The following is a 23790-nucleotide window of genomic DNA, read 5'->3' as shown; positions in this document are numbered from 1 at the left end:
GGGCCGGCCGAGCCGGGAGGGCAGGGCGCGGGGGGCGTTTGAAGGCGGCCGTGACGACGGACGGCGGGACAACGCAGGGGAAAGGCCCCTCCAGTGCGAGTTTCTGTTCGAGCTTGTGTGTTTGTTGCTGTCACGTCAGTGCCCTGAAGTGGAATGGTGCAGGACCTTGTTCTGTTTCTGATTTCTTCCCATTTTCGAGGCTTCGCGTATTGCAATGCAGCGTTTACTCACTAGCTTGCTGAACAGGCGCTCCTCGAGCAGCCGCACTCCTGTACAATCCCCCGCTGTTCCAGGCACGGAGGGTGTGAAGGGGGAAGCAGGGGTGAGGGCGTCTCTGCCAGCGGGGCGCCGATCTTCTGGGGGAGGCAGGCCGACAAGAAAGACATGAAATCTGCCTGGGAGTGGAGCAGAGACGGGTGGCGTAGCTGTACTCTCTGCCTTTCGTGGGAAGCCACGGGATGGACAGGGGCGGCCATTCTCACAGGGTGTCGGCGAAGGCCCCACCACCCAAGCAGGCATCCACACGGGAGAGGCCCATGTGGAATATCCGGGGAAAGCCGCCAGGCGGGAGGAACTGCGAGTGCAAAGGGCCCGAGGTGGGAATGTGCTTGGCCTGTTGTAACACCGGTTCCTTGAGTTAATGGTCAGCTTCCCTTCAGCACGGAGGAAACTGAGACATGGTGTGTGGCTGTCGGAACATAAACCGTCTTTTTCTCTAATCTCTGCTGTGCTGTGCTGGGGAGGCATGAGCAGGGAGACGCACAGGTGTCCCGCAGGTCTGGCTCCTTGTCTGACGAGCTTGGCGACAGTGGGCAAGTCACTGAATTTGTCTGGGCCTTGGTTTCCTTACCTACCAATTAGGTGCTGATAGCCAACTTCAGGGTCTAGGAACTAAATGAGAGACCTCCGGTATTTAGTAAACTGCTTGGCATCTGTGAGAATTCAACAGTATTCCTGTTATTTGAGACAGAGGAAAGTGATGTAAAATGCTGCCGAGATGAAGTTCAGAACCCACGCAGGAATACATCCTTTCCCGCCAGGCTTGGGGTCATGAAAAAGGGCGAGTCACCTGGGCAGGCTTGTTGCCACCAGTTTGGCAAGGGCCATGCACCGTGCTAAGCTAAAGAGCTTGGGCATTTCACCATGAATGCTAGGGAGCAGTTGAAGGTTTTTGTGAAGGAGAATACAAGGATCAGGTATTGATTTTAGAAAGTAAATAGCTGGGTGGATGAGGGGATAGGTTGGACCCAGAATCTCGGTGGAGGGGCTAGAGTCCAAGTAGAGATTTTGGCTAGACACAAACAGACGGGAGGATAAATGAGATATGGGTGAGTGCAAGAGAATGAATTTGAAGTATTTTGGAGCCCAGATTTTGTAATCAGACTAACAATTAAAATTCTGACCCTGACAGCTTCTATTTACCAGTGTATTAGTTACTGTGAGTCATATGGATGCTAAGTGATGTACTTAATGTTACTACTTAATGTCACTAGTTCCTATCCGTTACTTTCAGGAAGGGATAGAACTAGTAATAGTAACATCCCTGTTTTCCAGCTAAGGACACGAGGGAGGTGACCTGACTTAAGAGGTCACCTAGCCTGTAAGAGACAGCTAGAAATCAAAGCTGGATACATCTAGTGCCACAGATTTTTTTTTTTTTTTCATCCAGAAAGTGGGAGAAATGAGCCCTATCAGGAACGGTTCTCTGGAATTAATGAGGTGGTGGAGGGGGATGTCTAGTACTTGGGCACGTAGTAATCGTTTCACCCACATTGGCTCCCCCAGTCTTCAGCAAGTTTCTTTAGGTTGTTTACATAATTGCTAAAGCATGCAATTTGGATGACCCATTTCAATATAACTAGTTGTGTTTCCCAAAGTTTCTCAGAGCCTTTCATTATCTTATTGGGAAGAAAGCACAAATCCTCCACAAGGGCTAACATTTGACCTTAGCTCTCTTTTAGGTAGCTGTGGTGGTTATGGTTTTTGTCTTGATAATGAAGCTGACAGTGAATAAATTTAGGGGTGCATTCATGGAGTTATCTGAGGGAATTGAGAGTACCCCTCTGATCAAGTAAATTCAGTTACTCATGTTTAAGAGTCATTGTTTTATGAGGCATTGCTGTGTGTTAAGCATTGTCTTGTAATTTAAAGGTCTATTTTGAAACCCAAAATCTAATGAGTTTTATTTTACACCATGTTCTTAATTGATTCAGTATTTGTATAGGTAAATAATCATCATAGTAAGAGGCAAATATATTTTTTGTGATGAGAACTTTTAAGAACGACTTCCACGGGTGCAATGCGGTGTTAACTATGGCCACTATATATGCATTATATCCTCATGCTTTATTTTATAATAATCTTTTGACCCCTTCACCTTTTTTGTCCACCCCCACCTGGCAACTACCAATTGATTTTTGCATCTGTGAGCTCAATTTCATTTTGTTTTTAAGATTCCACATAAGTGAAAACTATGGTATTTTTCTGATTTTTTTTTTCACTTAGCATAATACCCTGAAGGTCCAATTCATGTTGCAAATAGCAAGATTTGCTTTTTTATGGTTGAATAATATGACGCTGTGTGTATACACATATATTACGTATCCACTCATCAGTGGATTGCTTATGTTGTTTCCATATCTTGGCTCTTGAAAATAATGCTACAGTAAACATTAGGTTGCATGAGTTTTATTTTATTTTAAAATACTCCAGTGGGGTTGCTGGATCTTAGAATAATTCTGTATTTAATTTTTCAAGGAATCTTCATACTGTTTCCCATCGTGTTGCACCAATGTACTTTCCTCTTTATCCTTGCCAACACTTTTCTTATTTGTTTACTTGATAATTAACTATTCTAACAGGTGTGAGGTGATATCTCACTGTGGTTACAGTTTGCATAGCTTCTTAATACCTTAAGGTGATTAAATAACTCAGGTTTGGGGGGAAATCTGCTTAAGAGCCTTAGGCTTTAGGGCTGGAAAGTATAGAGGTTGTTAAAAGTATAATTTTAGTAGGGAACAAATGATTGCCTAATTTTGTGGAAATATACTCGTGGTGACCTCTGTGAAGTAGTTTTATATTAAAGAATGTCAAATTTGGGGCCTCCCTGGGAGCATAGGGATAAAGACACAGAGCTATTGCCAACCACTGCAGCAAGAGTTCGATCCCTGGCCAGGGAGGTGAGCCACATGGCCCAGCAGACCTCTCCTGTCCCTGCCTCTGCTCCCCTCAGCAGTGTATTTCAGTTGATCTGCCTGTTCTACTCCCCACTCTGTCTCTAGTGAATCCTCTCACCCCCATACTTCTGGCCTGTACCCTAGTTCTTCTATGCATAAATGAGTAAATCTTTTTAAAAAAGAATGTCAAACTCTCTACCTTCTCCTTAAGAAGGGGTGCTCTTAGCCTCATTGTGATAGATCTATTTCTTAGTAGAGCTGACTTTGATAATAAGTTGCAGCTGGTTGCAAGGCACAACACTGACCTAATAACTTTTCAGAAAAAAATTTGTCTCACTTGTCAGAAACTCATCAGAAATGTTAGGGTGAGGGGAAAATGTAGGTATCTTAGAATCACAGGAAAATAAGAATGTTGATTTAAAGTGACCATATTCTTTGTCTGTCTGATCTCCCTCCACCTCACCCCAGGGGCAAAGTCAGAGTGGTGGACATGGTCCTGGAGGTGGCAAGAAGGACGACAAGGTAAATAAGCCAAATATGTCATATGAGTAAATAATGGAAATTTTGTCATTAGGTTGTAGCTGAGATCTTTGGGGACTCAAAATTTAAAAACAAAAGAAATCCTGTACTTATTTACTAGTTTGGCCTACAAATATACTATCCTCTTTGTGTTTTAGAAAAGATTATTGAAGTAGTTGTCCTATAGGTCTTTGTGAGTTAGTGTTTTCTAAATGTTCAAAAGTAATGACATTAAGTAATTAAAATTTAATTGCCGGCCCTCCCTGGTGGCGCAGCGGGTTAAAGCACAGCACTAAGAAGCTGAAACCACTTCCACATGAGTTCAATTCTCGCCTGCCCCAGAGGTGACCACATGGCGTGGCAGACCTCTCCTGACGCAGCCGCTGCTCCCCTCAGCAGTGTACTTCATCGATCTGCCTGTTCTGCTCCCCACTCTGGCTCTGGTGAAGTCTTTCGCCATTCCTGCGTCTCTGGCCGGTACCCCAGTTCTGTATGCACAAATAAATCTTTTTAAAAAAATTTAAATTGCCGTTAAAGTAAATTGCTTGTAGTTTGGTGTTTAATATCCTAAACTATGAAGAATCGTCACAAGTGATTCAGTATCAAACTGAGTATATAATTGAATTCGGACCTCTCCATTACTTATTGAGGTGTTTGTCATCGTGAATTATAAAAACATCAGTTACATTCACTTATTAAAATACAGGAATGGAAAACTATCAGCTGGAAATTGATAGTGGTCCTACAGAAATAAGTGTTTTAATATGATTTCGATGTAATTTTTTTTCCTGCTCTTATAAAAACTCAAGGACAAGAAGAAAAAATATGAACCTCCAGTGCCAACTAGAGTGGGGAAAAAGAAGAAGAAGACAAAGGGACCAGATGCCGCCAGCAAACTGCCATTGGGTAATGCCATGGTCCCTTGCGGTCTTTCTGATCCCGGGGGTGTCGTCTCTGTAGGTGGTAGCTTAGCGGTGTGGGGTGGAAGCCAAAATAAGGGTGGTTAAAGCGCTGTGTCTAAGACTATTCTCCCTAATTCTTGGAAGCAGCGTTTCTCTAGGGTGAAATAAAAGCTATGTTTTGTTTACACAGTATACCCCATCAGTTGCCAGTTCTTCTAGTGTATTTCAAGTACAGTTTTAGATTAGAACACTCAGGTTCAGCTTGAGTAACTTAGAAAAGCATTCACTTCATGAAGAAGTAGAATGCCACTACCGGAATTCACATCGTGCCGTGTCCGCATGTAGACTTGATGACTTCCTGTTGAGCGCAAATGAAAGCTCAGACCCGTGCCCTGACCCAGCCCCCCTGTCCATCTGCAGCCCCAGCTGCCCCCCTTGCTCGTCAGTCACATTGGCCTGCCCCAGGTCCTGCCCACTCACCAGGGCAAGCAGTCCTCCTCACTGCCTGCTTCTCATCCCTCTAGCTACGGAGACCTTTAGATACAGCTCAAATACCTACCTCACTCTCACTAAACAAGTCCCTTCCTGTTGAGATGAAAGTGTACCATCTGCAATGACTCAGTGAAAATCTGCAGTACATCATTATGGCACTGATAGAGACTAGATGGTCCACTTGCTGAAAGAAAATCCCCAAACAAAATCAAGTTACATGGATAATTAATAGAAGGTAAAGGTGGCATTTCAATTCTGTAGAGACGAATTATTTAATATAAATGCCGGATATCCTTTATTTACTCTTCAGAGAAAATGAGACATCTTTTGCCGGATTATTACAGCTAACAAAAGAAAAAAGTAAATAAATGAAAATTCAGGAATATTTTTCCTAAACCTTAGGGGAAGAGAGACCTTTGAAGGAGTCAAACACAGAAACCAGGAAAGATGGACAGATTTGTCTGTATAAATATTAAAATTCTGTGTAGAGTTAGACTTCAGGCCTAAGAACAGTGTGGAGATGCCACATAGGTTACTATGCCTCAAGTCGACAGTTCTACAAATGGATGCAAGTATATTGCAGCTAGCATGCAACAGTGTACTAACTAGCAGCAGGTGTAGCTATTTTTGTTTGCATCTATGGGGAAAATAAACCAAGACACCATTTTTGTGTCAGTGACCTCTCCTTTATATGGGCACACGTTCAGATGTTATGTTTGATTAGGCTGTTTGCTTATAAACCCAGCTTCAGTCTTAGCATGCTCACTTGTAATTGTCAGAATCCTTTCCCCACTTTGTAGTTGGGGAAGTCCTTGAAGTCACCAAACACTGAATTCCTTACTCTGTCCAACTAAAATAAGCTTAATTTTTAAGTCTTTTTCCCTAATAAAAGTCAACTGCAAATATCAAGCTCCAAAAAGTAACAAAACTTTATTTTTCAATTACAGTGACACCCCACACTCAGTGCCGGTTAAAATTATTGAAGTTAGAGAGAATTAAAGACTATCTTCTGATGGAAGAAGAATTCATTAGAAATCAGGAACAAATGAAGCCTTTAGAAGAAAAACAAGAGGTAAATTGAAAGCTATTACAACTTTCATCTTCACAAATTCTTAGAACCTAAAACTGTCGGTGGTTAAATGGAGTTTGTTAGCTGACCTTTTGACTTAATGAACCCTGACTAGCTTCCTTTAAAAGCGCCAGCTGTTCTGTAAATCTAGCAGTTCAGTGTTCACCTACTTTTTAGCTAATTTGCTTCTCCTTCATGGCATACCCTTACATAGGAGGAAAGATCAAAGGTGGATGATCTGAGGGGGACCCCAATGTCAGTAGGAACCTTGGAAGAGATCATAGATGACAATCACGCCATCGTGTCTACATCTGTGGGCTCTGAACACTACGTCAGCATTCTCTCATTTGTAGATAAGGATCTGCTAGAACCAGGCTGCTCAGTCCTGCTCAACCACAAGGTAAGTTGGTGGGCTCTAAGGAAGCCCCTGGCAGGGCTCTTCTCCCTTTTAGATCGTCCACTGTCCTGTGGAAATCAGTGGCCAAAGCAATTTAGGGCTTCTGTGATTGGAATTGCTTTTTGTACATGGGTTGTGTGAACTCCATGTTCCTGTGTTAAAGTTTAATGTTCCCTGATAGGTGCATGCTGTGATAGGGGTGCTGATGGATGACACGGATCCACTGGTCACAGTGATGAAGGTGGAAAAGGCCCCCCAAGAGACCTATGCTGATATTGGGGGGTTGGACAACCAAATCCAGGAAATTAAGGTGTGTGTCTGGGAATGAGCTCTGGGTTTTTATACTTTGTTTTCTTACTGTTACCTTATTTAGGATGTCTGGAGTTCTTTTAGATGTCTTTATTGGTCAGTCAGATCAGTAACTGTTTGTCATTTGGGGTATTTGAGTTTGTTGCTACTGAGTTAGATAATAGAAATAAGTTGTATAAGCGTTCTTACAAAGTGTGCTTGATACTTTTTATCCATAGTAAAGTTTAGTAATTGTGTGAGATGTTTGCAATTGTGTTGATTAGCTGCTGCTATCTGTAAACTGCCAGGCCTGTAGATGGCATCTGGGGCATGGGCCCAGCTGCGGTCCAGGGGGCTAGGGAATGAAGTTCAGGTGCTGGGGCCAACTTCTAGCAGGTTATGTGACTCAGAACAGCCCTAGATCCCAGCTGGTGACTCAGCTGGGAAATAGCTTTCACGTTCTCCTACGTGGCGACAGCGATCAGAAAATCTTTCAAGGTCCTATCTGTAGTTTAGTTAAAAAAGGTGAATTTAAGCTTTCTGAAGTTGCTTTTGCTCAAGAAGCCTTACTGCTACTGGAAAGTGAGAGGGAAACTACCGTCAGAAAGAAGCCATGGGAGCTCGAACAGCTCAGGGGTCCTGCCACTGGCTGAAGTCAAGCACGTTGTCTCTGACGAGTTTTAGCTTAGTTTAAAGGGTGGTTACTCAATGCCAGTTAATAGTGCTGCTGCTAATTCAGTTAACAAAACCTTTCGTTTTTACTATTTGTGTTCTGTAGGAATCTGTAGAACTTCCTCTCACTCATCCTGAGTATTATGAAGAGATGGGTATAAAGCCCCCTAAGGGGGTCATTCTCTATGGCCCACCTGGCACAGGTATGTATGCTTTGTGTTGGACACTTTCTGGGTACTCAGCTTGTTTTCACTACTGATCTGTTGAGACATGAGGGTGCCATAATCCTTAAAATAGTGCGCTCAAAGCTACATATGGGACATTTTTAGATAGGAATGTGTTACACAAAAGTATGTTAATCTGTATAGTGGAGGAACTAAGAACCCTAACTATCTTGAACTTACTTATAGATATCAGAGCTGATGTGTTAAAAACAGTAGTAGGGACTGCAACAAAAAGAAAGCACCAGTGGGCTCCACCCCACCCCCAGTTGTTCAGTGTGGACACATTTACAATTCAAGAACTTCTTTACTATGTTTAATCAAATACAAGATTTATAGGCTGTAAAGCAATACTTTCAAATATTTCTGAGTATTATGCGCCTATTAAGAATAACTTAGGGCCCTCTCTGGTGGTGCATCAGGTTAAAGCACAGCACTACTCAGCCAGACTCAGCCACGTCAGCACGAGTTCAGTCCCTAGCTAGAAAAGTGACCCTCATGGCACAGCAGACCTCTCCTGCACTGCCCGCTGCTCCCCTCTGCAGTGTACTCCGTCAGTCAGTCTGTTCTGCTCCCCACTCTGTCTCTGGTGAGTCCTCTCATTGCCCCTGCACCTCTGCCCTGTACCCCACTTCTGTGTGCATCAATAAATAAATCTTAAAAAAAAAAAATAACTTATAAGAAGTAAAGAGCGTTCAGCCTTAATGTATATGGAGTCTCCTTGGGAGCTTTAAAAAAACCCTTCTATCCCTGAAGGTTCTCTGCATTGTGTGGCCAAGCATGAGAGCCATGATGGAGAGCCATCGATTTAACAGCTATTTTGTGGTGTTTGGCTTAAGTTCATTTGCTTGGTCCGTCAGTACTGAATATAACAGTAAAGATAAAACCCACATATATGCTTGATTCATCGTGTAGAAAGCTGTTCTGAGTTGTACAGTCTAAGACTTAGTAATTCACTAGTATGTAAATTCCAAAGAGAAGTGGTCATTCGCGTGACTTCAGAGTGTGTGGGAGTCCGTGTTGATCTGAGTCTCCTTCCCTGGAGGCCCAAGGAAACAGCTGTACACACCTTGGAGCTGCTGCAGCCTGTCATCCTACAGCTAGGAAATCACACTCCGAGAGGCAGTGACCTGCCCAAATGTAGCAGGCCTGGAGCAGGAATGCAGGCCGCCTGACCTGCAGCCTCATGTCCCCTCTGGGGACCACGCTGTGAGGGCTAGGGCGGTGGCCGAGGGAACAGGAGACCTCTGGCCAAGATTCTGTACACTTAGGAAGTTCCTGTTTGTCCTTTGCCATCCTTAGCTGATGCTCTCAGAATAGCCTGCCTGTGTATTTGCTACACTGCCTGCCTAAGGGAGCATTACTAAAAACTGATCCATAGTCATCTGTGACACTACCTGGCTTCCGCCTACTCCTCAGACCTCGAGTTGGCTTTTTACCAGCTCTGCTCTCTCTAGACGTGACCACACAGAGCTCACTGTCACAAAGGTTTTCCAGCTCTTACATTCTCAGAATGCTCTTTGCTGATTTGTTTTTGATCTGAAAGAGAAATACCAGAGACTAGAGCAAGACCGGAAATGTATGAGGTCTTCCCTGAGATGGGTGAGAAGAACTTCCTTCTAAGGGCACACCACAGACTGAGAAAAGTCTCGTCTGAGCCCGGGGCAAGCTCACCCAGCAGCTACTCTGGGCCAACTAGGGTGCTCAGTTACACCGAGGATGCCCCTTCCGGTCAAACCTGAGCGCTGAGCGCTTCATGGAAATGTTGTTTGGTTCTCTGATCCTGGGAAGAATGTGTTAGGTTAACCCAGGCAACCTGGAATAAACCTCCTCTTACCTGCTTTGGAAACTAGAATGGCAGGACACCTGGATGTTGGCGTCCTTTCATCTCGAGAGCTGCCCACTGAAAGTGGTAGTAAGAGTTTTCACATTTAAAAGGGTTTTCTTGTTTTTTAATCTAAAATAGGTAAAACCTTGTTAGCCAAAGCAGTAGCAAACCAAACCTCAGCCACTTTCCTGAGAGTGGTTGGCTCAGAGCTTATCCAGAAGTACCTCGGCGATGGGCCCAAGCTTGTGCGGGAACTGTTCCGGGTTGCTGAGGAGCACGCGCCCTCCATCGTGTTTATTGACGAAATTGATGCCATTGGCACAAAAAGGTAACCTTTCCCTCACGGCTTTGGCAGTGCTTAGAGGCAACAATGCTTTTCCTACACGTCGGGTGTGCGGCGCGGTTCCTGCTGTACGTGCCCTCTGGCTGCTTGAGGCCGTCTTCCCGAGGGCCAGGTTGTAACTGTCCAGGAACTGGGAATGCCTGGAGACTGAGCCAGGCACCACCTGGACCCGGGCACCCAGCCACGACTGCAGTCTCTGCCCTGAGGTGCTCACAGTCGGATTCGGGGATCATACCCCAGACGTGGAGACAGAATTTTAGTCGTGGAAATTGCCACGAAGAAATACTGTGATATTTAACTTGGTCAGAAAGCCGACACCAGAATGTTGAAAGAGATTAATGTCACTCCTTTTGCTCTTCTTTTCCAAAGATATGACTCAAATTCTGGTGGTGAGAGAGAAATTCAGCGAACAATGTTGGAACTGTTGAACCAGCTGGATGGGTTTGATTCAAGGGGAGATGTGAAAGTCATCATGGCCACAAACCGGATAGAGACTTTGGATCCCGCACTTATCAGACCAGGTCGGTTTGCTTCTGTCTTGCTGTGGCGCATCAGGTGCCCTCGGGTGTAAGACGGTACACACAAGGGAAATACTCTTCCGAAATGGACGAGTTCACAAGAACCATGTCTTCTTGAGATCATGGTGAAGAGCTTGACGTCATCTGTGGCTCAGCTCTTTGAATCCCATCTTTTTTCTGAAATTCTTGAGCTCGTGGTATATTTTTTGCATTGAGGTAGCAATGATTAGCAGTGATTGGCTGATTTGTGTACTCTCCTGTAATATTTTAAATAAGCGTCATATGTCCTTTTCCACTAAAACACATCATTCAGGGACCAATCCTTTCTTTTGTTTCCAAAGGTACAGAGAAAACACATTTCCTTTAAATGGGAAGGATGTGGTGTAGAAAATGACAAACAGAAACAAATGTGAGCTTGTTACGATTTGGACATCTTTCCCACAGGACACTGGCTGGAACCGCAGTGTGTGTGTGAAGAGGGAGCTAAAGCCTCCCTCTGGGGGCGTGACTGAAAACCTTTTGTATCTGCAGGCCGCATTGACAGGAAGATCGAGTTCCCCCTGCCCGATGAAAAGACTAAGAAGCGCATCTTTCAGATTCACACAAGCCGGATGACACTGGCTGATGATGTCACCCTGGATGACTTGATCATGGCTAAAGATGACCTCTCTGGTGCCGACATCAAGGTGAAAACCTGGGCTGGTTGGGCCCCTTCAGTTGGGATGTACTTTTGGGGTGATGGTCAAACAGTCTGTGGCTTGTCTGGGTTTTAATTGTCAGGTCACCTTTCCTTATGCGCAAATGGTAGATTAGCTTTCGAAGTAGTTCAGGAAATAACTAACCATAGTCTACTATGGCCACAAGCCTGAATCCCTGGCACTGAGTTTGCTGTAGCCTCTTCTCAGCCCAGGTGACTGTCAGGGGTGTCAGAGCTAGTTGCTCAGGCCCAGGTCAGGGAGGAACCGTTGGCTGGGAGAAGTCACCCCACAGCCGCAGGGCACGCATGGGCATCTCTGTGTTCAGGTCCCAGTTTGTATCTCTTGGTTTTTTCCCGTGTGTGTTAGGACGACCAGCGAGCTTGGCAGTGGGTATGGGCACCGCCTGCTCATCTTGCGAGAACTGGCTTTTCAGGGTAGATCCAGGCCAGCAGAGACGGCGCTCGTGCAGCCTGCCCACTCTGACGCCTGTGCTGAAGGGAGGCAGTGCCTTTCTGTGAGCCCTTGAAATCAGGTGTCCGGGTGGCTGTAGGGAGATGACTTCAGTGCCAGGACTCATGTTCTCATGGCACTGTGTTGCACGGGTTTACGGTTACTGTATCAAAACGTTAATGTGTCTCTCATGACTCAGAAATAGACTTTGCATTGCTCCCAGGTATGATCCCATATTTCCTAGGAATATTTATTACTCAGACACATGCACGGCTCTGAGAACTTTTTGGTCAGGCCATCCAGCTGGTTGGAACCTGAAGCCTCTATTCCTGGGCCAGGCCTCTTCCTTAACACACCAGTTTAAGCCACCGCAGATCCTTGAAGAAAATAATTAGAATGCTTGAAATTCAACATGTAGTATTTTCCCAGATGGTTTGAACACTGTGTTTCTAGTCTGATTGTTTTATATCTTATTTCAGAATAGCTCTCTCTCAGTTACTTATTAGACTAAAAATAAAAAGAATTTGATTCTGAACATACTGTTCTTTCTTACAGGCAATCTGTACGGAAGCTGGTCTGATGGCCTTAAGAGAACGTAGAATGAAAGTAACAAATGAAGATTTCAAAAAATCTAAAGAAAATGTTCTTTATAAAAAGCAAGAAGGCACCCCCGAGGGGCTGTATCTCTAGCCAGTCAGAGTTGCCTGTCAGGAGATGGCGGGGAGTGTTCTGACCCCTTGAGGGAGGAGGTGGGGGAAGTTGCCCAAAGGAATCCACGTTCCACTTGAATCTTTTTAGCAGACGTGCTGTGTCCCTTTCTGAGCATGGTGTAGTGTGCCCACAGGGCTGCTTCCGTCTGTCAGTCACGTGAGTGACCGCAATAAAGCGTGCTCTTTCTCAACACCTCACCTGTTTCTGGCGCCTCCTCACCTGCCACTCAGCAAGTGGGCAGGGCGTGTGTTGGGGAGCATCTGGGTGATCACCAAGTGCAGACCTAGCCCCTGCTGCCCGAGTCACACCCTGGCATGCGGCTGAACGCACAGCAGCGGCCCAGGGTAGCAGGGCGTGGCTGGCGGTCTGCTCTCTAGGCAACAAAGCTCGGTTCATGTGGCTTCAGGAGGAGGAAAACAGCTTTTCCTCAGGAATTCTAGGCACAGCGGTGGGTCTCAGCACTCTGGAAACAAGAAAAGCAAGCACGAGTGTTGCACGAGCCTGAGGTTCCTCAGAGAAATCTGCACAGGCTGAAGACTGGCCTGCCTGCCCTCACTGGGGTCGGAAACCTGACCCTTCTCAGGGCGCGCAACACAGAGCTTCGCCTTCCTGCCTCCGCTTCACTCTCTTTCCTTCCCAGTAGTCCGCTGCTCGGAGGTGTCTGCCTGCCTGGCTGGCTGACCGCAGCGGGGCCCTAGAAAGGGCTGGTGCTGCTCTTTTCCCAGCGCTCTCGACGTCCTTTCTAGCCTAAGTTCGTGACACTGGCTTTTCTGGACAAGGTACCAAAGAAATGTAAGTTTTTAGAGGTCATGATTTGCTTTTAAAATCATGGTGGCTGTCTACTTCTACAGAACTTCAGAATAGTGGTTATGAGGAAATTGCTCTACCAGTGAAAATGACTGCAGGTACTAAAATCTTTTCCAAGGAAATGGTCTGAGTGTGGATACTCACACTACATCCATTCACAGCCTTCAGAAATCAAGAATGTGGCCGGTCTGGACTTTTTTTGTTTAAAGCACACCAGGGCCAAGCCAAACATGCACCAGGCAGTCAAGGTGCTGGCTCTGGGCCCTGCTCAGCTCTGAGGTGGTCCCGGCATGCGGGCCCTTGATTCTCCAGTGCTTTCCATGCTGCAGTGTGCACACAAGTCCGTGGGAGTCCTGGCCTGGGCAGACTGCCTTCGCGGACCTACCGACATTCCTAAGGAGCCCCAGTGACTGCTGGCCCGCAGGGGGAGGGGTCACCAAGTGCAGGTCTCGGGGAGCAGTGATACACTGAATGCAGGAGGGGTCACCAGTTTTAAGTGACTGACTCCCTGCCGCTCTGAAGGTAAGGGAAAGTGTTACCTCAAGCAGCCCAGGGTGGGAGGTCCTAGTGCTGAATAAATCCAAACTGACCTCAGACCTCAACTGGAGACCCAGAGGAATGTGGGATGCCAGGGAGCAACAGGTGCAGTCACCCTGGCAGGCGCTGACTGAGCAGAGGACGGAACCAACGAGCTCACGCCAGCCAGCGTCACGAAGTCATCTCTGTGCACACATGTTCACATATATAATATGCAATACCCGCCGGTGTGTCACGCACACATCCAAAACGTGTGTACGGTGAGACTGCTAACCCAGACGGGGTCACAAGGAGCTTCCACAGCAGAGGTTCCCACAGGCTCCATGGTCACCTGGCTCCGGCGTGGCCTTGCGGCCCTCCTGGCCCCTAGTCCTCGAGCAGAAGCTCCAGCTCCTCCACAGGCAGGCGCACCCGCAGCTCCTTCTCAGTCATCAGGTCCAGGATCTCCTGCATCTCGTCGGGGAAGTGCTCCACGGCGTCCATGTACAGCACCTGGGGGAAGGACCGCCCCGGTCAGCCAGCTCCCTCGCTGCCCAAGGGGGGCCAGGCTGGCCTCAGGAAGGGCACTGCACTCGGGGTGCAGGTCAGCACCTCAAAGCTGAGGCTTCCCCAAAGTGGCACCATGACAGCCACCCCCAATTTGACTTCCAAATGTCTCCTGAACTGGGCTCTGCAAAGCGGGGCTGGGGCATGAGTCCCGACGCTTTCAGCATCTGGGCTGAACGTTGGACAAATCTTGGGGAATCCGCTTGGAGGCCCCCATTGAGACGAGCTCCGAGCAGGGAAAGGGGGTGTGCCCCACCCCCAGACACAGGCCAGGCAGACACTGGGTAGACTGAGGCTTGCCAGGAAGCACCCTGGTCACTGGAACTTACCTTTGCCCAGGGACAATTCTGAAGCGCTTTGTAGAACACACCTTTGCTTCTTTCTTTATTTCCTAAGGAAACCTGCCGTGAGGGGATAAAGTGCAGAAGTGAGCTGATCGGGAAAGCAAGAGGCGCTAACAGCCACCATGTGCTGGTCCACACACGGGCTCCTCGCACGACCAGCCCCACGGACGGCCTGGGCGCATGCGCCACCGGGGCTTCCAGGGGCTCTGCTGTGTCGCACCAGTTCCCCTCCACTCACAGGCCACGTGACCTTTACCACTTATCTACCCCCCCCCCTGTGGTACTAACAGACAGTAGCTGCAGGCAGGCCGCTGACTGTCCCACTGCTAACTGTCCAAATGGAAAACACTTGTTTGAACACTTAAATTTCTAAGAAACTCAGAAATTGCTAAAACAGTAATCTTGCGAAAAACAGTTTTGCTCAGGATCTCAGTCTGAGGGTGCGCAGATGCTCAGCAGATGCTCAGCAGGTTGTGGAGCTGCAGAGGTGTGGGGTGTCCCCTCCCTTGGGGTCTCTGCAGCCCCGGAAGGTTATCTGTCACTGGCTGGCAGTTCCTCTGGGGAACCAGAGCCTGCTGGGCAGCTCCAGGCTGGAGGCATCTGCCCTGCTGTGAATGGGCATGAGGGGAGCTCACGGAGCTGGAGTCTGGTTCTAGTGGGTTCCCACCTCACCCAGACTCCCTGGAGCCTCCCCGTAGAAGCCAGCCCCTCCCGCCGGGGGCAGGTGCACGGTGTCCAGTCGTCTGGTCTGCTGCTCATGAGCTCTAGCTACAAGCAAGGCCTCACCCTCCTTCCAGTCCTTTCAGACTCATGAAAGAAACGTAACCTTGAACTTAGCAAAATGAGAATCACTGATAACCTGAATAAAAACATTTTAGTGCAGAAGAAAAAAAGATTGACTCCTGCAGTCATCAAGACCGACCTTGGGCTGTACCCAGCATCTGATAAGCCTGCTTCAGGCAAGGCTCGGGCCTACCCACCTCTAAGCAGAGCTCACCACGCCAGGGCATTCCCCCCCCCTCCCCCCGGTGTGAGCCTCAGCCAGTCTGACACCAGCCTCCGAACTGATCCCCGGGGAGCCAGTGTGAACGCCACCTTCCTCGGCCAAAATTCATGTCCTATGACAGATTCAAAACTCCTTTTCCTCCTAGTTTTTTCAAACACTGAGTACTGTCCTCCCCAACCACTGCATCTGTGAGCCTCACAGATAATCCTAGAGCCAAGTCCGGGCTGGCCTCGAATGAAAACTCTGCAATGTCCTTCATGAACTGGCCACACCAGCTGCAACCTTGACCGTGACTGTTGCTTTCTTCCATTCGCGACTTCATGTCCCAAGACACATCGGCCATCTTTTCACTCTCACTACAGCAGCACCTCAAATAGGAAGAGCACAGGAGTGTTGCCCTGGCGCTCCATCGTCCCCACCTCCGAAATCGCTCACTAAGAAACCGTGACTCCTTGTAAAAGCCCCAAATCAGAACAGAAATAAAACTGAGTCCGTAGTACACGTATCCCCCCACAGCGTGGCGGCTGGGTAAGCCTGTCTCCTCAGGCAGTCGGGGACACCTCAGCATTAACGGGGCCCCTCACAAAACTGAGCAGACAGCTGGGGAGGGGCGGAGCTGCCGCCTCCAGGTAAGCCCCCTCCCCAGGCGAGCCCCCCTCTCCAGGTGAGCCTCCCACCACCCCAAAGGCCATTTCCCACGTGCAGTGGGAGCTGACACCTGACACTGAGGCTGCCATTCTGCTGTACTGAGCCCTGGAAACTGAGGCAGATAGCGCACCCGAGACCTCGTGAACACAGGAAACTTCCTTTGGAAACTCAGGCTCTGGGCCTCTGCCCAAACCAGCCACCTGGGCCTGCTCCTCTCTCTCCTACATCCTGAGAAAAAGGCAGCTTGTGAGCCTTTCCCGAGTGCTGAGAGCCCGTGAGTTATCCCACCAGAGTTCTTGAAAAATAATAACCAGAGCCAAGGTGTGCGGGTGAGAACAGTCCCAGCTTCTGCAGGTACAGCCACTGCACACCTGCACTCTGGCTCTGAAGGGAGAGCGAACCCCCGCCGGTGCTCACCAAGAAGTTCAAGTACATCCTCCACAGCAGGGGGCACTGGCTGCCGTGCTCACTCCGCAGGGCGTTTTCAAACAGGCCTCGGATCCGGTGTGTCAGGCCAGTCTCGGGGATTGTGGCGTGGAACTCTCGACCGTCGACCCTACAAGACAAGGCTCAGGTTGCTCGAGACACGTTCTCGCACCTTCCATCGCAAGAGAGACAAACACGTCAGGGATGACGAATGTCAGCGATGACGGATCAGAGCACCCGGGGCCGTGCGGCCTGGACGGGGGTGTGGCGTGCAGACGCGACGTGACACCTGAGGGTCGGGGCAGCATGCAGGCTCTGGCCTCAGCATCACGCTGAGTCTGCCCGGACGTCACACACACACGGTGTCTGTTTTCTTAAAAAAACAAGAAGACCTACTCTAAGGGATCAAGGATGCAAAGCTGACTTCATGGGAAGAAAAGAGCTTTCGATTTAAGCAGGGTTAGTAAGGGTCATCGAAAACAGTGAAACACCATTCAGAGACCATTCTGCCCTATCAATTAGGTCAAAGGGTAGCAGCAATGAAGATTCCAGAAGGAACGAAATGATGCTGAACCAAGCATGTTCCCCAGACTTTTAACTAACAGATACAAAGACACATCCAAAGGTGACATTTAAAACCTGACACCTGTCACCATCAGTAACGCTAAGGCTGCTCTCAGGATTACGCGCTTCCGCCCCCACCACTCAGCAGCCCTGAGGGGCTGGTTATTCCATGTCACTGACGGGGAACCCACAGGGCGCCAGGACCACATCCAGACGCTCACGGCTGGTGGGTGAAGATCCGGGATTGGGGCCCAGACCCCACCCCAGGAGACTGTGCTCGACCACGGTGCTTTCACGATAGCAGCTCAGCTCCTGTAAGGCCTGACGGTCACACCTGGGGGCCTTAAACATAAAAGACCCAGAGACTGTGGCCTTGGGGACAGCCACCATCCTGGGCCCCTGTTCCCGGCAGGGGACCCCGTTTGTTTCATAGTCCTGAGGCCGAGCAGGATGATGGGAACATGGCTTGCCCCTAAGTTGTTGACACACGATCACGGTGACCTGCGATTACCTCTGAACCGTTTCCACCAGCCTTTTCCTCATTTTCTCGGCTTCTATGGCAAACAACCAAGGCTCCAAGGGTTTGGCAGACCTGGTGATGGCATCGAAGAATCTTCGGGTCTTACTGGCACTGTGGGACTTATTTTGAATCTGTACATAACACCTCCAAAGCAGCTGGTTGCCCGGATACAACCTCAGCGCCTCTGAGAGGGCCTCGCGCAGCGGCGCCAGCGGGTACGCGCTGACGGCCATGTGGAAGCGGAGCAGGCTCGTGTGCAGCAGCGTGAGGGGCTCCAGGTTGGGGCTCGGACTCGGGGGTCTGGCCCCCGCCGCCAGGTCAGAGTCTTTGGGGGAAACCGAGTCCTTCAGTTCGGCAAACACTTGCCGGTACACGCGCACAGCGGCATCGATGCCCACGGTCAGATACTGAAAGAGCATGAAGCACTTGGCCACGCTGACCACGCGGCCGGAGCAGCCGCCGGGCGCCGGGTCGGAGCCGCCGCCCTCGCCCAGACAGTCCTGCAGCGCGTGCTCGTAAGCCTTCCGCGCCTTCAGGATGTGCACGGCCAAGACCTGGCCGGCGTAGGGCCCGTAGGGGCCGCTCTCAGTCAGCCGCGTGAGGATGTGGACAGCTCGCGCGGCCCCGCCCGCGCCCGCGCCGGGCAGCAGCTCGGCCTCCAGCTGGGCGTAGAGCAGGCTGAGCTCCGACAGCTGGGGGTCCCTCAGCCCCGCGCCCCCGGCCAGGCTGAGCGCCGTGTCGAACACTTTCCTGGCGTCCTCCACGTTGCCCAGCAGCCACTCCAGATGTGCGTACTGCGCCCACAGGCGGAAGTCATTGCGGTTTTCTGGCTCCTTAAGGAGGTTCTTGGCCAGTTTTTTGCAGTTCTTTCCTTGTGACCTTAGTCTCTTCTTGTTTTTAGTGCGCAGGCACCAGATGACCTACAGGGAAGAAGGAAAGAAAGATGCCAGCTGCTCTCATCTTACAGTCACCCGTCAATACTGTCAGCGCCACGGCCACCGAGCACCCGCACGCCCTGCCTCTGGCAGTCCCTTGGGCGCTGGGCCGGGAAACACAGCGGCCCCCCAAGGGCACAAGCCTGCCGCCACACCCCACGCCCCTCAAAGGCAGCTGCCACGCCTGAGACAGCCTGTGCCTGCGGCCCGGTGTACAGTGTGAAAGGAGAGTCAGAACCCGCCTGGACTCGGGCGAGGGCCGGTCGGCAGAGGGCAGGACCGTCGGGCCCAAGTTCCAGCAGCAGATCTGGGAGCAGCTGAGGCTGCACCTGGCTCATCTCAGCGAGCCCCGTCCTCAGGCCCTGCTTAAGCGAGAGCTCAGCTCTTAGCTCTGGCAGCCATGGAACCAGGCCGGCGACAAAGAATCCATATCAGCAGCCTCAGGCCAAGAAGGGCTCACTCCTGCGCTCCTGCTCTCCCCCTCCTCCTCTCCCTCTGCTCCCCCACCTCACCCTGCTCTCCTCCTCCTCCCCCTGCTCTCTCCTTCTGCTCTCCTCCTCCTCCCCTGCTATCCTCCTCTTCCTCCTCCCCTCCCCCCTTGCTCCCTCCTCCTCCTCCTCTCCTTTTCCTCCCCTCCTCCTCTCCCTCTCCTCTCCTCCTCCCCCTACTGTCCTCCCCTTATGCTCCTCCTCCTGCTGTCTCGGCCCTGCAGCCCTTCACAAAGAGCAGCCACACTCCAGGTGCCTTTCAGGCCCCAGACTGAGGAGCCAATGCTGTGCCCAGTCCCCCAGGAGCGCCAAGGCCTGCAAGCCCACTCGAGGCACTGACACAGTCCGTCCCCACGGGGAAAGGGCGGCTGTAGTTACCTTCGCCAGCTCATACCGCAACCAGGAGAAGCAGAGCTCAGACCTCTCCTTGCCGGAAAACAGAGGCGTCACGAGGTGGAAGAGGTTGCGGATGAACTCCTCGCCCCCTCGGTCGTGGCCCCTGGCCCAGCGCCGGCAGCCCAGCGGGTCTGTGCGGCCCACGCAGCTGACGCCGGAAGATGAAAGGCTGAGAGACGTGAGCGGCTTCTCATCGTAAAGGCCACCATCGAAGATGCAGCTGTCGTCCATGGCCAGGTAGAGGCAGCAGGCCGGAGGGCTGAAGCCCGAAGGCACGCCCAGGAAGTGCAGGAAGGCGGCCACCAGCTGGAACTGCAGGGCTGGGCTGCACAGTCTGACCAGGGACTGTCCGATGTCATCAAACAGCACCTACGACCAGACAGAGCCCAGGGGGCCATCAGGGCTCACCTTCGCCATGGAACAAACAGGAAAACCGCTCCCAAGTTTCCAGGGCGGTGCTAGGGATCCACCCCGCTTCACTTAAATATAAAACAGGCAGGGGTGAGGTTTTCTCTGAGGTGCAAACAAGTGCCAGGCCCCAGGCCAGCTGGAGGCCCAAGCGCAGCCCCGCTTCCCCGAGAGGACGGAGCAGGCGCACGCCGGGAGCTGTGACGGTCGGCTCCCAGCCGTTTCTGAAAACACGCAGAACTGCTTCGGTCCTTTCAGCTGTGAACTTTAAACTGGAAGGTGGGAAATGACTAATTTGTGGTTTCTTTGTACAAAGCTGCTTTAGGAAAAGAAACACATGCTTTAAGGCAGATAAAGAACAGGAAGGAAAGACGAACACTAGAGAAGCTAAAAGAGCTCCACGCTGCACGGCGGCAGCTGATTTCCCGCTAACCCGGAGGCAGGAGGCGAGCAGCCTGCCCTTGTCCGAGGTGCTGTCCATCTGCTTGTTTTCTGCACTCAGTGGAGAGGAAATCAAAACGCGAGCACAACCAAACCAAACCGTCTGGGCCTCCAGCACTGACCGGAAACATCAATTAATCAGAAAGCTTCTCCCGTCAGGCGTTGATTACAGAAAAAACCAAAGTGACAAATTTCTCACAGCAGTCTGCTCCAGAACTCAGCTTCCAGGAGACTGCCAGCATTCTGGGCCCTGAGAGCCAACTGCCTTAGGAAGGGTCACCTGGAGCTCTGAGAAGCCTCAACACCCAGCCCCCAATCTTCCCCGAAAGCTCAGCTTCAGCCAGGGGAGGGCAGTCAGACGCAGCCTCACCTGGCGAGAGGCGGTTCACGCTGTGGCTCAGTGTCCCGAGAAGCCCAAAGACTACCTCTCTCTCTTCCCAATTTCCTGTCCCCCTAACTGCTGCCTGGTACCTCCCGTCGCCCCTTCTCGAATGCTCCAGGCTACCTGGGGCCTTCTCTTGTGCTCACCCTCCTGCCAGGGGCTCCAGCATCAGAGAAGTATTCATTCAGCATCCAGGCTGCTGGACTGTGCACTCGCCCCAGGAGCGCCTGGGGCACCTGGTGACAGACCTGCAGCACCTGGTCTGGGCACCGGTGACAGGGTAGGCAGCGCAAGGGCGGGTGTCCGGCTAGAAGGCGCACGGACGCCCACGGCTGCTCCTGGGAAGAGGCCTAGTCTGTACCTGTGGCAGCAGCAAGCAGCGTGGCTGGTCCTGGTGTGAGTGGGCCAGTCCCCAGTCCCAAATCACGTCTCACTTCACTTACTGTAAAACGCGCCGTGCTGCTGGCCCAGGACAGAGGGGCGCGCGGCACTCAAGCAGCCGGTTCCTTCCCCGGCAGGACGAGCTGCAGACCGACCGTCCCAGTAAGGCCTCTACGTCCAGGCGACCTGACTGCCCGTCGGCCTACGTAGGCACCGTTGTGGATCCAAGAACGGGGATGCAACGTGGACTTTCTACCCTGAGCCTCCAGGCTTCCCCCTGAAAACTAGCAAAACCGGGAAGCCCATCGTTTCCAGCCCTGGGGTGACCCTGGGCACCGGGCCTCCTGCTCCGGGACGGCATTATCTGGTCAAGTGACAGTCTGCTCTGGGATTCAGAAAGAGGGACGTCTCCAGAGTGAGGGACAGGGGCACCAGCTCAGCACGCTGGCCACTCTGCTCAGCAGCCGAACAGCAGCGGGAGAAGAAAGCCCCCCGCCCCCGGGCGACCCCCTGGGGGCACTTGCCTGTCTCTCTGGATCCTCACAGTCTTCCTCCGTCTGCTTCTTGGTTTTATCAGGGCGCCACGGCCGCCAGTGCCTCTGGTCTCGGGCCCGCTCGGCTGTGAGCCAGATCCGCCACCGGGGCAGCGTCTTATCCCCGACTTCCTGGTCTTCATCTTCTGGCTCGTCGTCATCCTCATCTAGACGAGAGTGAAATCTCAGCTGCCCGACCAGCTAATGAAATGGCCATCACAACCCAATCCGCCCGGGATGCTGGCCACTGTGGCGGGCGCCTGTTTCGAAACCTGGAACACCTAGAGGACGAGGCCCCGCGCCAGCCTCGGGGTGCTCGGGGCTGCCCCACCCCGTGGCCGGGCAAAGAACAGCAGAGGGCGAGTGATCTCTCAGGCTAGACCGTGGGCTAAAATGGGAACGACTCGTATGCTAGAACAGCACTGTCCAGCTTCTGGGCTGATGAAAGTGTTCCCGACACTTTCGTCTCATTGCGAATGTGGCAGCCGCCGGTCAAAAGGAACCTGAAATGGAGCTGGCAGAGGAACAGAATTTGTCAATTTTATTTCATTTAAATTATGAATTGAAAGACGCATGTGGCTAGCGGCTACTGTGCTGGGCAACTCGGCTCTGCAATGCGAAATGACATTTAATGATGGCATCGGTGAGGTTCTTTGTTTAAGCGATCAGAAAGTGCAGCCTGTGCCCTGAGACTGATGCCCCGTTTAACGGCAAAGTCTCCCTGGGGAGCTAATGTGGCGATGGTTGCACAGCAGTGCGAATGGAGTTCGGTACTTCAAAGAATGGTAAATTTCAGGTATGTTTTACAATGAAAACAGCTTTGTTTTAAAAAAAAAAAAATCACACCAGTTACGTAACGCTGGTGATCCCAGACAGTACTGGAGACGGAAAGCAGATCGGGGTTCCCTGGGCTGGGTGGGAGGTAGAGGTGACTGCACAGTTCCAGCGTGAGGCAGCCGAGGGGTGGCTGCACGCGTGTAAACTGCTCAGCACTCCACACACTCACACACAGCCACAGTGCGCAGCGACAAGCCCAGACAGCTCTGCAGACCACGACCCCGCCCGCAAGCACACGTTTTTCAACTTCTTGTCCATCTAGAAGTATTTCAAGGTAAGTGACAAAAACCCCCAAAATCTTAAACCCGATATTCTACCCACTCTTCTGAATTTTTCAAAGAAAACTAAAAGGTTACTGATCATCTTCATCCCAAATTCTACCCTGAAAGCAGCCCTTTAATCCTGCTGGCAAACACTAACTGTAAGAGAAGCCACCCAAGGGCCCTCCCTCGTGGCACAGGGTCTAAAGTCTCAGCGCTGTCAAGCTGTCTGCAGCCACTGCGGCATGAGTTCGATCCCCGCCCCTCGGTGTGGCGTGACCCGCAGGGCGCGGCAGGCCTCTCCTGTCTCCCGCTGCTCCCCTCAGCAGTGGCTCCACCTGTTCTGCACCCCACTCTGTCTCTGGTGAATCCTCTCACACTTCTGCATCCCAGTTCTATCCAAAAAAAAATGAGAGAGCAAAACTACGCAAGTCACACACACGTCAGACACTGGATAATCTTAGGAATTCAAAAGAGGGACAGAGTTTTACACAGAAATATGTGTTTTACTATGCAAAAATGCATCATGACTTTTTTGACAACCCAATATATTCAGACACTTATAAACTAACAAGAAACCAGCCTAGAAACATGGAGCCCCGCTGACCCAGTCTCTCAGAAAAAGAAGTCACCACCAAAGGACATCCACGCTTGGGCCTGTGCCGCCCTTGCAGGCCAGCGGCCACAGGGCAAGACCGGGTTACGCCATGACGAAGCCCCGACTAGCCCGAGGTTCCAGCTCTGGTTCTGTACGGGGGAAAATCTCTCAAGTGAAGCAAGACAGCCAAACTTCCACAGCCCGGGAAAGGCACCACCTGATGGCCACGCCACCCCAACCCCGAAGCCTCTCACACCCGCCCGCCCGCCCGCCCGCGGCCATAGCTGCCTCGTGTGCAGACCGGCCCCTGTCCAGTCCTCAGACCGCAAGTGAGCACACCGAGGCCCGGGACGGCCACCCCGTGAGGACAGGCTGCCCGGGACGGCCACCCCGGGAGGACAGGCTGCCCGGGACGGCCACCCCGGGAGGACAGGCTGCCCGGGACGGCC

The 23790-nt window shown here is 51.1% G+C and overlaps 2 protein-coding genes across 4 annotated transcripts in view; one reads left to right on the top strand and one right to left on the bottom strand.

The window, feature by feature from the left end:
- The window catches only part of PSMC1 (proteasome (prosome, macropain) 26S subunit, ATPase, 1), a 12987-nt gene extending 513 nt beyond the window's left edge, over positions 1-12474 (top strand). The window contains exons 2-11 of the mRNA XM_004681629.2: positions 3645-3698; positions 4505-4601; positions 6037-6161; positions 6373-6558; positions 6737-6865; positions 7622-7718; positions 9703-9892; positions 10277-10428; positions 10957-11111; positions 12129-12474. Coding sequence (XP_004681686.1) covers positions 3645-3698; positions 4505-4601; positions 6037-6161; positions 6373-6558; positions 6737-6865; positions 7622-7718; positions 9703-9892; positions 10277-10428; positions 10957-11111; positions 12129-12263 — 1320 coding nt within the window. The 3' untranslated portion in view covers positions 12264-12474. The remainder of the gene's footprint in view (positions 1-3644; positions 3699-4504; positions 4602-6036; positions 6162-6372; positions 6559-6736; positions 6866-7621; positions 7719-9702; positions 9893-10276; positions 10429-10956; positions 11112-12128) is intronic.
- Positions 11120-23790, bottom strand: part of NRDE2 (NRDE-2, necessary for RNA interference, domain containing) — a 38958-nt gene continuing 26287 nt past the window's right edge. For 2 of the 3 annotated variants that reach the window (XM_004681628.2, XM_012724482.1), the window contains exons 9-14: positions 21638-21813; positions 19484-19870; positions 17674-18602; positions 16590-16728; positions 14504-14575; positions 12516-14120 (exon numbers count right to left, since the gene is read on the bottom strand). In XM_004681628.2, coding sequence (XP_004681685.1) covers positions 13995-14120; positions 14504-14575; positions 16590-16728; positions 17674-18602; positions 19484-19870; positions 21638-21813 — 1829 coding nt within the window. In that variant the 3' untranslated portion in view covers positions 12516-13994. Of the gene's footprint in view, positions 11951-12515; positions 14121-14503; positions 14576-16589; positions 16729-17673; positions 18603-19483; positions 19871-21637; positions 21814-23790 lie in introns of those variants that run through there. The other variant, XM_012724481.1, reaches the window with a different exon arrangement.

The sequence above is a fragment of the Condylura cristata genome, unplaced genomic scaffold, assembly GCF_000260355.1.
Source record: "Condylura cristata isolate star-nosed mole 26May11 unplaced genomic scaffold, ConCri1.0 scaffold00013, whole genome shotgun sequence".
Lineage (NCBI taxonomy): Eukaryota > Metazoa > Chordata > Mammalia > Eulipotyphla > Talpidae > Condylura > Condylura cristata.
The sequence above is the reverse complement of the archived record's forward strand: the minus strand, read 5'-3'. Positions and strand labels throughout refer to the sequence as shown.